We start from the raw sequence: 19,113 nt of genomic DNA on the forward strand, positions 1-19,113 counted from the left end.
GAAGGATCAAGAAGGTGGAGAAGAAAAGAAATCTGTACAAAAGAAAAAAGTAAAAGAGTTAAAGGTGTTGGATTCAAAGACATCCCAGAATCTTTGTGAGTAACTCTATGATCCTAAGTATTTGAAATATGAAGAAGTTCTTTTAAATCAGGATCCCTTGATAGAAAACTTCCATTTGTGAAGTTCCTACTGTATACTAGGCATTGCATAGTGATTTTCTGATATTTCTTTTAATTTCTTCGATAGCACTGAAAAATGCTAGTATCATTTTTTGGGCATGGAAATAGAGGCTAATAGTTTTAGGAATTTGCCTAGTTACATACCTATTAAGAGACAGGTCTGGGATTGGAAGCTTAGATTTTATTTTAAAGCCCTTATTATTTCCATTGCAGTATTCCTTTTTTTTTTTTTTTTTAAAGATTTATTTTTTTATTTTTTATTTATTTTTTATACATGCACTGGGTACAGTCAGAAGCGCAGGAGGGTGAGAGAATTCACCAGAGCCAGAGCAGGGAGCAGAGCAGGCAGAAGGACCGAAGTACACTGCTGAGGGGAGCAGCGGGCGGCAGGAGAGGTCTGCGCGCCATGTGGGACCCTCCTCCGGTGGCTGGGGAGCAGCTGGGGATTGAACCGGCGCTGCAGAGGCTGCAGGCAGCTTCGCAGCCCAGCGCTCAACCGCTGCGCCACCGGGGAGACCCTTTTTTTTTTTTTTTTTTTTTAAGATTTATTTATTTTTATACAAGAACCAGGGTACAGGCCAGATGTGCGGGAGGGTAAGAGGATTCACCAGAGACAGAGCTGGGAACAGAACAGGCAGACTGATGAAGTACACTGCTGAGGGGAGCAGCGGGTGAGACAGGAGAGGTCTGCTTTGCCATGTGGAATTCTGGCCGCCTGGCCGGGATCGAACCCACACTGCAGAGGCTGCGGATGGACAGCTTCACAGTGCGGCACTCAACCGCTTGCGCCACCAGGGAGGCCCTCCATTGCAGTATTCTAACCACTGTACATTTCCTTCTTTCTCACTTTCTTTAAAATATTTCCTTTAAATATAGGGTGTGGCTTGATTTCAGTTAAATCTAAAATAACTTTGTGGTTTAGAATAATGTAAATCTGTTAAAGAGTAGCTCCTAAGAGTTCGGTTACAGTGTTCTTCCTATTCACATATTTGTTCAAATATTTGAGGGTCTGCCCTTTTCTGTTAAATACAAGGCGGGCCTCCGTGGTGGCGCAGGCGATTGAGCACAGTGCTGTGAAGCTGTCCACAGCCTCTGCAGTGCCGGTTCAATCCCCACCAGCCGCGGAGCTACCCACATGGGTGTGGCAGACCTCTCCTGTCTCACCCACTGCTCCCCTCAGCAGTGTATTTCAGTCAGTCTGCCTGTTCTGTTCCCCAATCTGTCTCTGGTGAATCCTGTCACCCTCCCACATGTCTGGCCTGTACCCCAGTTCTTGTATAAATAAATAAATCTTTAAAAAAAAAAAGTAAGTTCAAGGCATTTGTTCCAGAGATAAAAGGATATATATTCCATGAAGCCCCCTCACAATCTTACAATGTAGCTATTGTTCCCATTTTTCAAAATGAGGAAATTCTAAGTTCAGAGGTGATTTGACAAGGAATGAGTATGCATACCAGTAGGTAAAGCCAGTGATACAATGAGATCAGTAAGACTTAGATTATTGACAACAGATGTTACTTAATAATGTCAGTAGGTAAGTCCTTTTATGGAGACTAATAATGAAAGGTCATTTTCCTCTTAAAGATTTTTTGTAGGAACATAATACTTGTTATGAGTAACAGCTATTGTGTTAACTTCAGGGTAGTGCATTGTTTTCCACGTGAGTGATAGCAATATGGAAGACAGTTGAAATATTCAGGAAGACAGTTGAAATTTGCTTAGGGCAGAATAGTCAAAGAAATGTAATTTCAATATTCACCAATGAAGTGCTTTTATATGCTATGGGAAACTGTGTAAGGCATAGTACCTATCTTCGTGAACCATATATTTGGTGGAGACAGATAAATAGATAATGGTAATAGCATGGATTGATAAAGCAGTGATGGAGGTCTACTAGGATCTCTCGGAGAGAACTAGAAAGAAACATGGAAATCAAGTGAAGGCGCCGTCCTAGAGGTCATTCTAAAGGGGGTACTACTTAAACTGAGTTGAAAGAAGTATTAAAAATAGATTAAGTGAAGAATGAGAGCTGGTTTGTTTCAGGCAACGGGATAAGTATTTATGAAGCCATGGAGGTTTGAGATACATGCAGTTCAGGAACTACAAGAAATATTGTACAGCTGAGTAAAGGCGATACCTGGGGGAGTGTTGGAAGCTAAGTCATAAAGAATTCTTATGGAGTTAGGCTAAGATGTATGTTTTAACCTGAAAACTTATGGAAGTTATTAAGGAAATTTTAATCAGAAAAGTGAGTGATAAAACCCTGTGTGATTGTTGAAGATATTTACTTCAGTGTTGATTTTGATGCTGAGTTGGTAGGGTAGGGTAAGACTATAGGCAGAGAGGTGAATTATGTTATTACTTTAAACTAAGTGAGAGGGGATCTGGGCCTGAAACTCCAGCAGTAAAAATGTATAGGAAAATAGAAAATATTAGGAAGGTAAGATTAATGAAACTTAGTGATTGAGGGTTTAGAAGACAATGTGTTTTCTGTGTTTATATCACTGTACAGAAAGTGGTACCATTTACTGCAATAGGGAAATCCAGCAGTGGCACATTCTCTCTGTCTTTTGGGAAAGGAGTGGTAGGAAGTGGGTATGAATGAGAAGTGGCAGGATAGTGGGTAGAAATGATTAATTTTAGCATTGAATATAAGGAGCCTGGGGGACTCCTCCAAAAGGCATTGGCGTATAGAAATGAGGAGGAACGTTGGCTGGAGATTTGAATTTAGGAGTCAGCATATGAGTCATAGTTGAAACCATGGGGATTTGCTTTGAAGGCCACTAATATTTAAGGAGCAAATAAAGAAAAAGGGAGACTCAAAGGAGACTAGAAAGGCACAGCAAAGAAAAAGAGTCCTAAGAGTATTCAGCAGTGTCAAATGAAGACACAAGGGTCAAATGAAATGAGAACAGGACAAGTATTCTTTGGATTTGACATTCGAAAGTCAGAAGCTTTAAGTAAGGGCAGTTTTAGTATAGTATAGGAGTTAAGAGTAGAGACTCTGGAACCCATTTGTACTTAAAACCAGGCTCCAGCCTTTACTTAGCAATGTGACCTTGAATGGGTAGTTTAAGTTCTTTACATATTAGTTCTTTTCCTGTCAAATGGGGCAAATAACACAAATTTACAAGGATAGTATTAATAGGGTTAAATGAGATCATGTATGTAGATTATGTTTAAAGGTACTATATCTCACAAGAAATACTCATTCAATAAATGATATCTTTTCACTGACTTTGTGGACACAGAAGAATAAATGAGACCCACAGAAATGAGAGAGATTTGTATTATTAGAATGTTGTAAAGTGGAGGAAAGAGGGATGTTGGTAGCTAGGTACATTGGATCAGGGAAGGTTTGTGGGGTTTCTTGTTCTTGTTTTAAGGTAGAAGAGACTTGATTTTATATATGTATTCTTAAGGAAAAGATCTTCAGGCCCACCTGTTCTATTGAAGCATGATGACCTTATGGGTATAATTGCTGATAAGTTTACAGAAGTATTGGCACAAGTTTTCTTCTAGGTGATTCCAAAATTGTCCTTATCCAAGCCTTTACTCATCTGGCCCTAGCTGAGGGCCCCCCCAATGCTCAGTTTGTAAGGGGCATAAGAGAAAACTTAGCAATTAATTTGACTGGTGGTTTAAATTTTTTCAGAGGAGTAAGATCACCTTAGAACAAATGGAAGTGGTCGGACAGTTGGGAGATGGGGACTGTTTTTGGTTTTTTTTTGAGATGGAGATTTTTGAAGGAGTTGTCAAGAGTGTGTAGGAGGGGAGAGGAAGGGAGAGAGAAAAGGGGAGAGGGTTGAGGAGGAGAAAGAGACACTGAGGCCTGATGAGGTTGAAAAGGGATTCAGAGATCAAATTTAATAGTGAGCTTACTGAAAGGATGAGGAATTGTTTCTTAGGGAATGGGATATGGCCCCTTAAGTTCAGAGCATTTCAGGTGATGGCAACTTTTGAGAAAGGAGTTGTGGGAATGGGGAGCTAAAATAGAGTGGGGTGAATGTCTTTGATGAAGAAGAGAAGATCAAATACTTCCTGTGTGAGCTGAGGCAAGGAGTCACTCACAGTGTTTGTGGAACATGGTGCTTGGGACAGTGTAGCTGGTGTGGGACATACATGTGGGGATTACTAACAAAGAATGCTGGGAGGTAGAGACCTTAAATACTGGATTTTAACAACATAGGCACAGAGAAGCTGTTGGTTTCTGATAGTGACTTCAAAAAGCTCTCTTAGGAAAATTGTGCAGTATAGGCTCTACTTATAGGATGGGCTAGAAGGGGAAGAGACTGAAAAAGAATATATCTCATTTTCTGGCAGCAATCTTCCTGGGTTCCTTCCGCATGCCCTATCAAGAGATTAAGAATGTTATCCTGGAAGTGAATGAGGCTGTTCTGACTGAGTCCATGATCCAGGTAAGGAGCGTGCTCATTCTACTGGAGCTGACCATGCACTACTGTACACTAGCCTCATCTCTCTGCCTCTGGCTTATTAACTTAAAGAATGTTAGCATTCAGTAAGTTTCCAGCTCTGGTGGTCAAGTTATTTCTGCTATAGTTTTCAGAAGGCCCACCATTGACCAGCTGCCTCTCCCTTCCTCTAGCCCAGCCCCTGTTTTCTTCTTAGTGGTTCTTGGGCAAAGTGAGGGACTGACAAGAGAGCAAAAGCGCTGTTTGGCTCAAGCTATCAGCTCATCCCCTCAAACTGAGACAGCCCCTTTCTCTTTCAGAACCTCATTAAGCAGATGCCAGAGCCAGAGCAGTTACAGATGCTTTCAGAACTGAAGGACGAGTATGATGACCTGGCTGAGTCAGAGCAGTTTGGCGTGGTGGTGAGTGAGGCCCTTGCATTAGGCACTTCTCCAGCCCTTGCTCCCTCCTCTCCCAGAGCAGTCTCTTCCTGGCTCCTGTGTCCCCTACTCTTTGAGCCTTTCTTTATATTTATCTTCTCCTTAGTCTGGAAATAAGATCCTCCCATTGGAGTCTCAGACCTGTATCTTTTTCCTACTTTCTCTGTTGACTGTAATGGAATGCTTCTCTTCTCCACCAGATGGGCACTGTTCCCTCCCTGCGGCCTCGCCTCAATGCCATCCTCTTCAAGCTGCAGTTCAGTGAGCAGGTGGAGAATATCAAGCCAGAGATAGTTTCTGTGACTGCTGCATGTGAGGAGCTGCGAAAGAGCGAGAACTTCTCTAAGCTCCTGGAGATTACCTTGCTCATCGGCAACTATATGAATGCTGGCTCTAGAAATGCTTGTGCTTTTGGCTTCAATATCAGCTTCCTCTGTAAGGTGAGCCTGGGTGAGAGCAGGGCATTAAAAGGGAAAGCTGCTGGCTCTCTCAGGAGCCCAGTATGACTAAATGCTATTGGCCTGAGGTAGTCTTGAGTAGACAAAGACCAACCATTTCTCCTCTTCCTCCAAGCTTCGAGACACCAAGTCCGCAGATCAGAAGATGACATTGTTGCACTTCTTGGCTGAGTTCTGTGAGAGTGACTATCCAGATGTCCTCAAGTTCCCAGATGAGCTTGCTCATGTGGAGAAAGCCAGCCGAGGTGGGGCAGGTTGGGGTAAAGCTGGAATGCATTCTAAACCCCAAAAATCTCTGCATGGGGAGGGAAACAAAAACACAGTCTAGATTTGCAGATCATTATCAGTTCAGATGGTCCTAAGTGGAATTGGGAGAGGGCTTAGGCATGGCAGAAGAGAAGTCTTCATGTCTAGAAATGGGAAGCGCTTTCCTTCCTAGGGTAGCATGGGACATCAGAAAACAACTGCAAGAAAGTCAGGTATTTTTAGACTTTCAGAAAGATCAACTGAATTAGCAAAATTCAGGCCTTACCAGTAGAAATGGGAACACACTTCTGCCCTGCCTTTGTATATCTCTGTATATCTCCTTCCTCCTAAGTCCGATTCTGTAAAATAAATGAGACCAAGAGCCCAGGGGATTTTGTAGAATCTTATTAAATTAAATGAAGTTTCTCTTCCCTTCTTAGTACTTACTGTACGGCTTGTGGAGGCTGGAGAGTCAGTCATCAAGTTATTTATAGTTGCTCTGGAAAGATGTGTGAAACAGTTAGAAAGTACATCAGGGAACTAAACTAATGAAGTACCAGATGGATGTCTAGAGCTGAACCTGAAGGGCAGAAGGTCTGGATTTAATATGCCCTTGCTGTTTGTTTTTGTAATTTCTTTAGTTTCTGCTGAAAACTTGCAAAAGAATCTAGATCAGATGAAGAAACAGATTTCTAACGTGGAAAGAGATGTTCAGAAATTCCCACCTGCCACAGATGAGAAAGACAAGTTTGTTGAAAAAATGACTATATCCTTTCTGGAGAGGAGAGAATTGCCCCTTAAAAGGGAAAGCAAACTTCCTATGGAGGAAACAAACCATGCAGATAAATTAAAAAATGACCTTGATCTCCTGCCCTCTGCCCTGTCTCTTGTACACACACACACCCCTATTCCCCTTTCTCTCCCCTTCCCCAAAGTAACCACTGCCTCTGGACTTCTTTCTGATTTGCATCTCATGAATTTGTCTTTTAAAAAGTTATATTGTATTGCTTTTTGCACATAGTAGGTTCATAGCAATATATGCAGAATATCCCCTTTTTAATTGCCACTTCCTATTCTATAAGTGTTTACTATTCCCCTATTTTGGGTATTTAGATAGCTCCTGGCTTTTGTTATTATTAATGCTGTACTGAACATATTTGTGCCTGCCACCATGTGTCTGTGATTGTTCCTTTGAGCTGTCACTTCTGGTCCTTCACTCCTTGGCTGCACAGCTTTGTGAAGGATGCACAGGAACAGTACAACAAGCTGCACATGATGCATTCTAACATGGAGACCCTTTATAAGGAGCTGGGCGAGTACTTCCTCTTTGACCCTAAGAAAGTATCTGTGGAAGAATTCTTCATGGATCTGCACAACTTTAAGAATATGTTTTTGGTGAGCAAGGGATACCTGTTGACTGAGTCTTTTGTGAGCAGTTCTCTCTGCACTGGGTTCATGTTGGTCAGTGGTAGGTGTGCATATGTATGAACGCATCCGTGCTCACATGGTCATTGTTGTCTCCCCCCAGCAAGCAGTCAAGGAGAATCAGAAGCGGCGGGAGACAGAGGAAAAGATGCGTAGAGCAAAACTCGCCAAGGAGAAGGCAGAGAAGGAGCGGCTAGAGAAGCAGCAGAAGAGAGAGCAGCTCATAGACATGAATACAGGTAAGAAGTGAAGGGGAAGGGCTGATGGGCTGAGATAGGAACATTTGGAGGCTTCTCTGTCTGGAATCTAGAGGCCTGAGGGAACAGCTCATATCTAGTTCAACTCCTGGCAAATGATTGTTGGCAGTCTTCTGTCTCCGAGAACCTGATGCTGGACTTTAACCCCAGCTCAGTTACATACACAGTCCAGTTCTCCATGCCCAAATCTTTCTCTCCATTGCTGGTTCCCGCATTATGCCTCATCTCCCTGGTGATTTTAATATTGCTGTAATACAGACTCTTTCCTTCTGTTTGTCCAAAATTTCCTCTGGCATATTTTCATATTCTCTGCTAAAACTTGTTTTTTTCCCAAAAACATTTTCCTTGCCATGCTCCCATTTCTTAATGGTGGCTGGCCCTCCCTTTCTGCTTATCTTACTAAGGATTTTCCCCAACACAGTGGGACATACCTATCAGATTGTAAAAGGATTGAACTTCTAGAAAGAGGGCCAGAGAACTGACCACCCTCTTTCTTCAGCAGAATCTCTATTTCACTAACAGAAGCATGTCTTTGTTGAAACATATGGCCTCAATTACTGGCCCTCTGTTTCCTGTCTCTGCTGCTTTCCTGCTGCTGATTCCCTGCCCCCCCTCTGGCAGCTCTTTATGTGGGCAGCGGAAATACAGCATACACTGCTGACAGCACTGAGCTGATGCCACCCTTCACAGACTTGAGGGGCTCCAAGCACTGAAAGGGTTCTCAGGGCTGCAGTATCTGTCAAGAATCCATGGGCTTTGCTGTACACAGAAGCCAGGTGCTGCTCTGATACTTCTTGTTCCCAGGCACCTAAAGCAGCAGGAACAGCCTTCATTTCTGTCTTTATACTTTTCTGGGAAGCATTTTCCCCATTCTTGCCACAGTTGTATCTAAGCCACAGACTCTTCTAGTAATGCTGTTAATCAAGTATCTTTCACCTTCCCCTTTACTCTTAAGACTGCTAGGGTTTGACCCCAGATACTGTGTAGGATGCCTGAGGGACATGTGGGGTGAGAGCTGTACTTAGTCATCAGATGGCGCAGTGGACCTAGATCTGGCTGGGCCCCCAGGGCAAGCAAATGAGGTTGGAATGTAGGTCAGCTGCACTGGTAATGTGCAGCCAGCAGGTGGCGCTGGGAGCAATGAGCCCAGCCTTGTCGTTGGCAGCCAGCCTGCTCCTTGGGATTTCACAGTTCCAGATTTCACGACCCTGAGCTGTTGCCATGGAAACAGAGTCAGGCTGGAACAGAGATTCTACATTAACTCTTTGTATTCCAGCCAGGATGTTTCTCCTTGACGCCAAGCTTGCTTCAGAAAGATGCAACTTCCAGGGGCAGCATTTATTTGTTTATTTATTTATTTTAACAGAAGAGGGAACACTTCCAAATTCTTTTTTTTTATTTTTTTTTAAGATTTATTTATTTATTTATGCAAGCACTGGGTACAGTCAGAAGCGCGGGTGGGTGAGAGAATTCACCAGAGCCAGAGCAGGGAGCAAAGCAGGCAGAAGGATCGAAGTACACTGCTGAGGGGAGCAGCGGGCGGCAGGAGAGGTCTGCGTGCCATGTGGGACCCTCGCTGGTGGCTAGGATCAAACCGGCGCTGCAGAGGCTGCAGGTGCAGGCAGCTTCATCTTCTCTCAGCTCTGAAACCTGAACCAGGTTCTTCAAAAGGCATTTATGTAAAGTGGAGTGAAAAATTTAGGATAAAAAGGAAATTACATAGTTCCTTAATAATTTCAAAGTCTTAGTGTGCATGCTTATCTTCACCTTGGATAATTCTGCAATTCTGCAGTTCTGTGTGTTAATCTTGATTGGGATGGGGAGACGGACTTTGCAGGAAAATCTGCAACCAGTGAAACCTTTTGTTTTAACCATTTGTTTTGTTGGGTTTTTTAAGATTGATATATTTATGATTATAAGAACTGGGGTAGACCTCCTTTTCTGTGGGAGTGAGAAGATTCACCAGAGACAGAGCAGGGAACAGAACAGGCAGATTGACTGAAATACACTGCTGAGGGGAGCAGCGGGCGAATCAGAAGAGGTCTGCTATGCCATGCGGGTAGCTCCCTGGCTGGGGATTGAACTCATGCTTCAGTGGCTGCAGATAGCTTCATAGGTTGCATCTTAACCCCTTTTGCCACCAGGGAGCCCCTATTTTAACTGTTTTTAAACAGATATAAGTAAACCTGAGCTGTCCTTCTGCTCTAAGCGCTCACGCACTGTGGGCAAGGGGCAGCTAAGCAGTAGCATTTTGTGTGGGGTCAGCACAGGCATGCTGCTCAGGCTGAAGGGCTTACGTCTCCATCTTTGTTCATGACAGAGGGTGATGAGACAGGTGTGATGGACAGTCTTCTGGAAGCCCTGCAATCAGGTGCAGCATTCCGACGAAAGAGAGGACCCCGTCAGGGTAAGTAAACAAATGGAACCCAGCCTGGGTGTTGAATGGGATAAGGCCTCTGCTCCTGGTCTTGCTTGTCTTGGGCTGAAGAGCAGGTAATGAGGTTCTAATGATTTAGAAACTTCTCCACAGTATTCTCTGTATCTAGAGTCAATATCTAGTTTTCTTTTTTTTTTAAAAGATATATTTATTTATGCATACAAGAGCTAGGGTATAGCCAGAGGTGCTGGGGGGTAAGAGGATTCTCCAGAGACAGAGTGAGGAACAGAAACAGGTGGATCTACTGAAATACACTGCTGATGGGAGCAGTGGGCCAGACAGGAGAGGTCTGCTGTGCCATGTGGGTCACCTCCCAGGCAGGCCGGAATATCGAACTCATGCTGGCTGGCAGTAGCTTGACGGCACTGTCTTTAACCCCTGTGCCACCAGGGAGGCCCCAATATCTAGTTTTCACCCTCCCATGTTGGAAAGTAATGATATGGAGAGCTAGGACTTGAGGGACTTACAGCAGTGAGCTTACATTTGATTATTCTTGCATTTCTCTATTCCTGAAGCAGGAACATGGAGTAATAAACAAACCATGGCGCAGAACAGAGATTTCGGTGGATGTTGAGTATATGAAGAAAAATTGATCTAAATACGAAACTGTATGTTAGATACAGGAAATACAAAGGAAAAAGTCAGGAGTCCTCATTTAAATTCACTATAGAGAGGATAATGGAAAGCATAAAATCTTCTAAAGAAGAGGTTCGATGTTGTTATTCCAGATGTTAGAATCTAGGGAGCATCTCCATGGAAGGAGTGTGCTATGTCTGAAAACCTTTTCTGTGGGTGCAGTTAGCCTCCACTGCCCTTGCCTGTCCCCATTTACTCCCTCGCAATCTCCTCTCCCAACCTTCAAAAGACTTAAGAGGATTACACTGACCCTAAAAATAATTATAGGGATAAGAGGACAGATAATCCAGGCACTGGTATAGGGCAGGATCAGTGTATGATAAGTTTCTTTTGAGGGAAGCATACAGTGGCCAAGATACTAGTCCAAAAAGCGTATCACCAAGGCTAACTCTCATGTGAAGTTGCCTGCCCCTGTGTGTTTGGTAAAGGCATTTGGGGCTAGGAGTGATGGCTTCTTTAAGGGTGTGGGAATTAAAGAAAAGGCATCAGTAAGGGTTTCTACTTCTGAGGAATTTTTTTTTTTTTTTTTAAAGATTTATTTATTTATTTATACAAGCACTGGGTACTGTCAGATCTACTTCTGGGAAATTCAAAGCGATATTCCCTTTTCCCTAGCTGGTGGCTTGGGAATTCTGTAGGCCTATTTGATATGAGCTTCACTTTAAGGTTATTGTAAAGAGGAGTTTTATGGCTTGTTTTGGCTAGTATTTATATTAACACATTGGCACCTGAAGGCCTATAGTACCTGCCTATAGTACCTGCCACAGCCTATAAATGGGATGTTATAACTCAGGTAGCAAACGCTAGTCCCCATAAACTCAGCGTCTTGATCCAAATGCCGAGATCACTTAATTTTGTCTGTAATATCCAGCTGTTTATTTCTAGCCATACTCTGAATACCCCAGGGGAAATTCCCTTCTAAGGGCTCTTCTGTTTGACTTCAGAACCTTCCCTAAACAGAAGCATACTTTCTGTTACAACTCTTACTCGTCATCTGGCATCCTCTGAGTACAGGCTCTCTTGAGAGGAAGAGAGGTGAATTTGATGAGTATAGAACTTCCTGGGATAAGAGTGTTTAGCCTTATAAATCCATTTTTGGGTAGAAAACAGTGTTTCCTTTGTTTTCAGGGTTCTTGAAGCATTGTTTTCCTACCCACTGTATGGGGTGAAGTGGCCTTAGATTAAGCATTTCTAACTCAAGTACAATTGCATCTCACTGTTTTCCTCTGCCTTCTCAGCTAAGTGTCAACCTGTATCTGGCTTTTGGTGGGGAATTCCCTTTCAAGCCTCTTCCTGTGGAAGTCTGTTAGACTCCCAGATGCTTCCTGTACACAGGCAGACATGCCTGGCTTCCCTCTGCTGGGGAAGCCCCGTTTGCCACTTCTTTCCAAATGGGAAACCAGGAACTCCAGGCAAAGGAAGCAGGGATTTTGGTGGAACCTAACCTTTTAGCAGAAGGCCTGAATTAGAGTCCTGTTTCTCAGTGTAAGAAGGAATGGGGGGAGACTTACTCTAGGATGTCTTGAGGCCAAAAGGTGAAAATGGGAACTACATACTTTTTAAGTTGCTTCCATCTTGTAACCTTACCTTTCTAAGCTCTGGGTTCATGAAATACACCTGAACATATCTAAGAGACTCTCAGGGGACACATTTCTGGTTACTCCATAAGTTCTTTAGACCTTGGTGCCTTCACGGCATATAAAACAATATAGCATTACATTAGACGTTAACAGAAAGCAAAGCATCAAAAAAGACTGCAAAGAATATAGGACTAGGTTGGGAGCAAAAGACCCAAGTCAAGTCTAACTTTGGTGCTGTCTACATACTACCTTAGATAAGTTACTTAGTGTTTCTGGAACTCAGTTTCTTTTTCTTTTTTTCTTTTTTTAAGGTTTTTTTTTTTTTTAAGATTTATTTATTTATTTATACAAGCACTGGGCATAGTCAGAAGCACGGGAGGGTGAGAGAGTTCGCCAGAGCAGGGAACAGAACAGGCAGACTGACGAAACACACTGCTGAGGGGAGCAGTGGGTGCGGCAGGAGAGGTCTGAGCCATGTGGGACCCTTGCCAGTGGCCGGGGATCGAACCGGCGCTGCAGAGGCTGCAGGCAACTTCACAGCCCAGTGCTCAACAGCTGCGCCACCAGGGGAGGCCCAAGATTTATTTATTTATGATTACAAGAACTGGGGTACAGGCCAGAGGTGTGGGAGGTGAGAGGATCCACCAGAAACAGAACAGGGAACAGAACAAGCAGATAGAACAAAGTACACTGCTGAGGGGAGCAGCGGGCGAGTCAGGAGAGGTCTGCTGCACCATGTGGGTAGCTCCTTGGTAGGGGATCGAACTCGTGTTGCAGAGGCTGAGGACAGCTTCACAGTGCTGCGCTGAACCCCTTGTGCCACCAAGGAGGCCCTGGAACTCAGTTTCTTAATGCATAAAATGAGAGATGGACTGAAATGATCTCTAAGGTCCTTTCCAGCTTTAATATTTTTTCAAATTGTAAGGGCTCTGATGGTTGTAGGTTTCCCTTGGTGGCCACTGGCCTTAGCTGGTCTTTCTCTTGCTTCGTTGCCTTTGACTATTCCTCCTGGCCTAATTGCTTTGAGCCAGAAGAGAGAAGCACTATCAGACAGATATGCCTTATAGCTCTCCTCAGTGCCAGAGAGGCAGCTGTCCCTATTCAAAGACACTAGCCTTTTCCCTAGAATTTAAAGGAATGTTAAAAAAAAAATCTTCCGGTCTCTGGAGACCTGACAGAGTAACCAGTATACAAAGATCCATTGAGCAGTGGGAAGAGGAGAGTTACTATCAGGACTGGTTCATTCAGAGTGACATGTAAACTGCTGTGGTCTGCAGGGTGTGGGAGGACAATGGTTTGAGTGTCAAGGGGAAGAATCCATCTGATTGTATTCTAGCTACTGTTTCAAGCTGATGATTGAGTCAGCTTACGGTTTTAATGACTCAACTCTATCTCGATGTCTGAATTGTGGCCTCTTATACACAGGGCATCTGCTCACTGGGGTAAGTCAAGGGAAGAAAGACATTCATCACACTCTCCATTTCTTTCCCTCTACTACTTCTCAGCTTCCCTCTAAACTCTACCTATAGCAATAGAACCTTGGTAGGGAAAGATTCTAAAGCTCTCTAGTGACTGGCATGTAATTTCCTCATAGGCAAAAGGCATTAAGACCCAGCTAAGATCTTATTCAGGTCTACAGAACCAGCTAATGTTGGAACCAGAACTGTAGCCTGCTACTGTGAATTCAAGTTCAGGCTGTTCCCACTAAACCTGTGTGATTGGACAGAGATGACAGTGACCCCTCTCTGGGTAGGCCAGAAACATTCCTGTATACCTTCCGGCAAGGAATCCTGGACACGGTGAAATTGCTTCAGGGAAGTTTTGTGATGTCCACCTGTCTAGAGAAGGCTAAGAATATTTCTTACACCACCACTTATTCTGCCCCCACTTAGTAAAAATAGGACATGATTTCTAATTAGGAGAATTCTAGACAATAATGAGTTCTTTAGGATGGTAATCATTGCCCCATCTGTCCTAGTTTCCTCTTCCCTAAGGGAAGCTTATTAACAAGAGTACTTCCTCTTTAGTAGTAGTTCCTAGTCTGTGGTTTATGTCTTTTCCAAGTCATTGACCTTTTCTAATTCATTTGTACTGGTGTTACATGGTTGGTTTTGTTGGTGCTTTTATCCTAGCCCACCCTTAACTCCCAGGAATCTGGCCTCAGAGAGCTTTGACCAGTGTCTCAAGATTGCTGCCCTTTCTCCCCAATCTGTGGATCTGTTCCCTTATGAGTTAATATTACCCCCGATTCTGTCAAAATATGTGTCTGTTTCTGTGGCTGCTTTTCAGGAGTCTAAACAAGTACCCAAGTTATGGAAAGGAGAGGAAAGGCCAGTTTTTCTGGATTATTCATGCTTCATAGTGTCATTGTGATCCTGATGAAAGAGAAAGCTGGGGTTCCTCCATTCTGCTGATTCTGATGCCAGTTCCAACAAGGGCTTTCTTATTTCTGTGTCTGACCTTAGGCCACGTCATGCCCATCTCTCGTGTACCTATTTTCTAGACTTAAAGGGAAAGTTTTGGTCTTCACTCCACCTACTATCCCCTCCTAGTTTTTGGTGAAATCTATAATCCCTCATAAGCTCTTTTGAATCTAGAAAAATGTAGAAACACTGTTTGAATTATATACGCCTGGTATCTTCTTAAGTTTGGAGGAAGAAACCTAGAGAAGCAGTCATGCTCAGACTGTGATTTCTCCCTTGTTACCCAGAATAAGTAATCCAATGTTCTTTTCCCTAGGATTTGAGGCAGAAGTTATTTCATCATATACATACCCCTCAAATCATTCTCTCTCTCTCTCTCTCTCTCTCTCACACACACACACACACACACACACACACACTGTAACTCATAGTTGTATTTTCTAACTGAATCCTAAGGAGCAATGAAGTGATACAAAGCCACTGCCTTTCTGGACATGAAAAGTAGGATCCTAGATGAAAGAATATTTCAGAAAATAGCAGAAACTGTACTGAGGAAGATTTTGCTGGCAAGACGAGAAAGGAAGGAAAGGGAAGTATCTACAAGTAGACCATCCTAGTCACATTCCAGTGAGCACCTTTTCTTCCCATCAGTCGTGGAGGCAGCATGTGTTCATGATCCAGGGAGTGGTGTGTGTGAGACCCCCGAGTCTGTGACCTAATAACCAGATAGGCCCTATGCCTGTCAGTCAGGGCCTTCACTCTTGTCTTTCTTCTTATTAGATAATCCCTTGTGCCCCTGGGAGGAGGAGAAGGAGGTGGAGACCTGTAAACTGGTAATCTGTGGGCATGCTAGTGCTCCCTGCTGACCCACCGGTGGGGCCTCTGCTGTGTGTACACGGTAGCTCTGGGTCATGTTTCTATAGACTGACAGCCTTGATGAAGGCCTGAGCCCTCTGATCCCGTTTGGCCTTACTTAAAGCTTTTTGCTGGTTTGAAGAAAGCAGAGGTGCTCTGGGTGCTTTATTCACTGGCTTCTCTGGATCTTTATTCCTGCTCCTGCAGTCTTCTTACAGCAGTGCTAGGCTTCTGTTCCTGCTTCTTTAACACTTAGGCACAGCTTTCCCCACACAGCGTTGTTTTGTCCCCAGCAAGATCTTTTTTCTTTTAACTGAGATATGATTCACACACAAGTATTCAATACAGTGTTTTTTAGTATACTCATAAGATTGTGCAAACATCACCACTACCTAATTCCAGAACATTTGCATCACCCCATCCATACCCATTAGCAGTCACCCCCCAGTCCTCCCTCCCCTTCCCCATGAATCTGGCAACCATGGATCCACTTTCTGTCTCTATGGATTTGCCTATTCTACACATTTTGTAGAATTGGAATTATAGCATACGTGGGCTTTGTGTCTGATTTGTTTGTCCCCACCCCACAGCCAGCAGCTCTCTGTGTACAGGCAGTCCCTCCAAGCTGCCTTCAGGGCATGCGAAGAGGCAGACAGCATGAGGTGGGGCTGGTCAGTTCCAAGGAGCTGCCTTCATATTGAGGATACTGGGGCCATAAATCTGGATTCCATAAATAAATATGAGCACCTGGGGGATAAGCTCCTAATAGTTAGAACAGAAACTCAGGGTTGATTGGGTCTTTCCTTCTGTAGGATGACAGCTGGATCTTCATGATCCCTTAGCCTACTGGGCTGAGATTTCTTTGTAGACGCTTCTCCTGGCCATCCTGATGCTAGCTCAGCCTTCCCTGACACACCTTTCATACACCAGGCACATACCTGAACGCTATGTAGGGCCCTTAACCATTTGTATCACCGCTCCTACTCATGAGAGGGGGGAGAGCGCTAGGCATGTGGGTATCTGGGGAGGAGAAAGAAGGGTTAGTAGGACGCGTGGAAGTGTGACGGGCATGTGATGGCAATGTGCGGCTGTTGCTCTTTGCAAGGGCCACTGCAGCAGCCTGCTGGCGGCCTGCTGCTTGGGACAACCCTCCACCTGACTGAACACCTTTTTGTGCCTAGGAGCTCCCTTGGAATTGCCAAGAAAACAAAAATACTGTTTACCAATCTGGAACCTATTTAATTCCCACAGTGCTATGATGAGAAAAGAGGTTTAGAGTATTTTAGCTCTCTTCAAGTTACGTAGCACTTGAACCAAGTTCTGTCCAAATGTATGTAAACCTTTGTATGTTTTCCTACCTGCACCATACTCTTCTCTGCCCTTCTCCCCTAAAAGTCTGTTCAACATGTTCTTGATATCTGCCCTTTCTTCTTCAAAATAACGTGGCCCCTGTAAACCAGACAGGATTGTTACATGTGCATGGCTTCTGGCCCACTGTCTGCCAGAGTTCAGAAGGAAGGACACTGGGCCTTCTGTGGACAAGATCTCTTGTGTCTTCTCTTGCAGCCAACAGAAAGGCCGGGTGTGCAGTCACATCTCTGCTAGCCTCGGAGCTGACCAAGGATGATGCCATGACTTCTGTTCCTGCCAAGGTGGCCAGGAACACAGAGGGAATCCCCACAATCCTTGAGGAAACCAAGGAGTTGGTCGGCTGTGCAAGTTAATCTGGGTTCTGTGGCCACGGCAGCTTCCATGGAGCACCAGGCTGTTCTGTCCTGCAGCATGAGCTTGAAGGGTGATGGACACGTTCCTCTGGGGTGGCCACTCCCATCACCCCAACCCAGTCTCGCTCTCTGGCCTGCTGCTCTCTGTACATCATATACAGCTTCAGCTCTTCAGTTGCCTGAAGTCCAGGAGGGAAGAGTAGTGTGGGGTAGGCCTGAGTCCAACCCAGCTAGCCCTGGCTGCTGTAGTACCAAAGCAGGCTCCGTGATTGCTGCCTTAACCCCAAGTGTCTCCTCTGTTACTCTGAGGCCTTGTCTCAGACAAAGCCCCGCCAGCTTTCTCAGCCCCAACTTTGAAGTGGGCTTGCCCCTAGGTCAGTCTTGCCAGGTTTGTGCTTTTCTTTTCTGGTTTCTCTGGTTCTGAGAAAAGCAAGGGGCTTGTGAACCTTTGGGGTATCTCCCTCCTTTCATTGCTGTCACCTCTGCTCTTCTCTTCCCTCTCCTGGCTGTTATTTATTACTAGTGGTGTGGCAATTAAAGCTGCCTTTAAGGAAGTAGGGAGCAGATCCCATCTTTCTGGGACAGGCCTCCCAAAACAAAAAGTACCTAGACACTTTACCTGTGCTGCAGGGGCCTAGGCCAGAGCCCATGGGTGGGCAGGCAGGGCATAGAGACATTGTGGGACCTGCCCGCCACCCTCAACCTACTGCCATGCTTACATGCCCTAGCCTTCCTAGACCTTCTCACCAGCGCCCAGGCTTTCCTGGCCATCCCCCTTCAGGCCCTCCCCAGAGCTTTGGTGCATCTCATCTGGAGTATGGGCTGTGTTGTGATCATCCCAACACCTCAACCTCTTGTCTCCAAGGAAATAGGAGGTGGAGCCTCCTGGCTGAGAAATTGTTTTGCAAACGGATCTATTTTTGTATCAGATATTTTTTTTTTAATGAAAAATAATTCTTTCCCCTCTTCCCCTACATAATGTAAGAGGCTTTGTTGGCCATAATGTAAGAGGCTTTGTTGGCAGGTTCCAGAGTCCCTGGGATTTTTCCCCACAGGCCTCAATGCTGAACAAGTCCTTGGACCTCCACCTCAGGCCTCAAGCCTTCTGGACCCTTGAGGTCAATGCAGATTCTCTCAGCATCCAGCTCTGGTTGATCTATACCAGGCCCAAGAGTAGTGGGAGCTCTGAGACCACAGAGTTTTTATAAATTTAATATATTATCAAGCCAAATGTGCAGATGCTAACTGGACACATGGGAAAGTGGGCACAGGGAGTATCCACACACACTGACCCCTGCTCTCCCTTCTGAACAGTGTGCAGGCCAAACTGTTCAGTGACACCAGCCACAGGAAGTTCAGATTCTCTGGCTCAAGGTGACACTCATGCCTTCCTGTGCTTTCCAGTTCCCATGCCCTATAGATAGGGAGAGAGAATGGCATTATTAAGACTGGATCCAGAAGTATATTTGTTGGAGCATGGGGGAGCTTAGGATACCTGCAGGGATGCTTTGAGGCCAGGAAAGAGGGTTCTGGTCGCTAGAGCTTGTGTGTGCAGGAGCAACACTGCTCCTTTGAGCTATTCCCAGGAAGGCTGTGGTGCAGGGGCTGCTGAGCCCCTGGGTCCCCTCCTCCTTGCTCACGTCTGGGACTTCAATCCTTTCTTTTTTAATCTACTTTTGCTAAAATGCATTTAATAAAAAATAAAAAGACAAAATGCAAACATATTTCCCTTACCTCTTGGTCTTCTAAGGTGTCATCATCTCCAGTTTTTGGAGTTTGTTACCAACTGTAATAAACCATTCAGACAGTAATGCCTCACAGTCTCCTTTGTGAATTTTTGAGCTATTTTCTTTCACTGTAGTTTAGGTTATTCCACTCTTGTCTTGCCTCCACTCACTGGTTGACCAGACAAGCCATTGTCAAAATTAAGTTGTGCTGGGTATGTACTAGGCATTGTTTGGGCACAGGACTAGAGAGGATGAGCACATGGTTGCTTCTCCAGGGCTGCTACCCCTCCACAAAGGAGTTGGGCCCCTAATTT

The 19,113-nt window shown here is 44.6% G+C and overlaps 1 protein-coding gene across 1 annotated transcript; it reads left to right on the plus strand.

Annotated features, from left to right (window-relative positions):
• On the plus strand, positions 1-18,881 carry LOC129145623 (protein diaphanous homolog 1-like). The gene is made up of 10 exons (XM_054694314.1): positions 1-95; positions 4,503-4,597; positions 4,912-5,013; positions 5,232-5,471; positions 5,605-5,734; positions 6,377-6,501; positions 6,966-7,130; positions 7,264-7,399; positions 9,738-9,824; positions 16,915-18,881. The coding sequence occupies exons 2-10, from the start codon at positions 4,526-4,528 to the stop codon at positions 17,070-17,072; spliced, it is 1,215 nt and encodes a 404-aa protein (XP_054550289.1). The 5' UTR covers positions 1-95; positions 4,503-4,525; the 3' UTR covers positions 17,073-18,881.
• The last annotated feature ends 232 nt before the right edge of the window (positions 18,882-19,113 follow it).

This window comes from Talpa occidentalis, unplaced genomic scaffold (assembly GCF_014898055.3).
Source record: "Talpa occidentalis isolate TD23 unplaced genomic scaffold, MPIMG_talOcc4v2.1 talOcc4.13, whole genome shotgun sequence".
In the NCBI taxonomy this organism is placed as follows: Eukaryota; Metazoa; Chordata; class Mammalia; order Eulipotyphla; family Talpidae; genus Talpa; species Talpa occidentalis.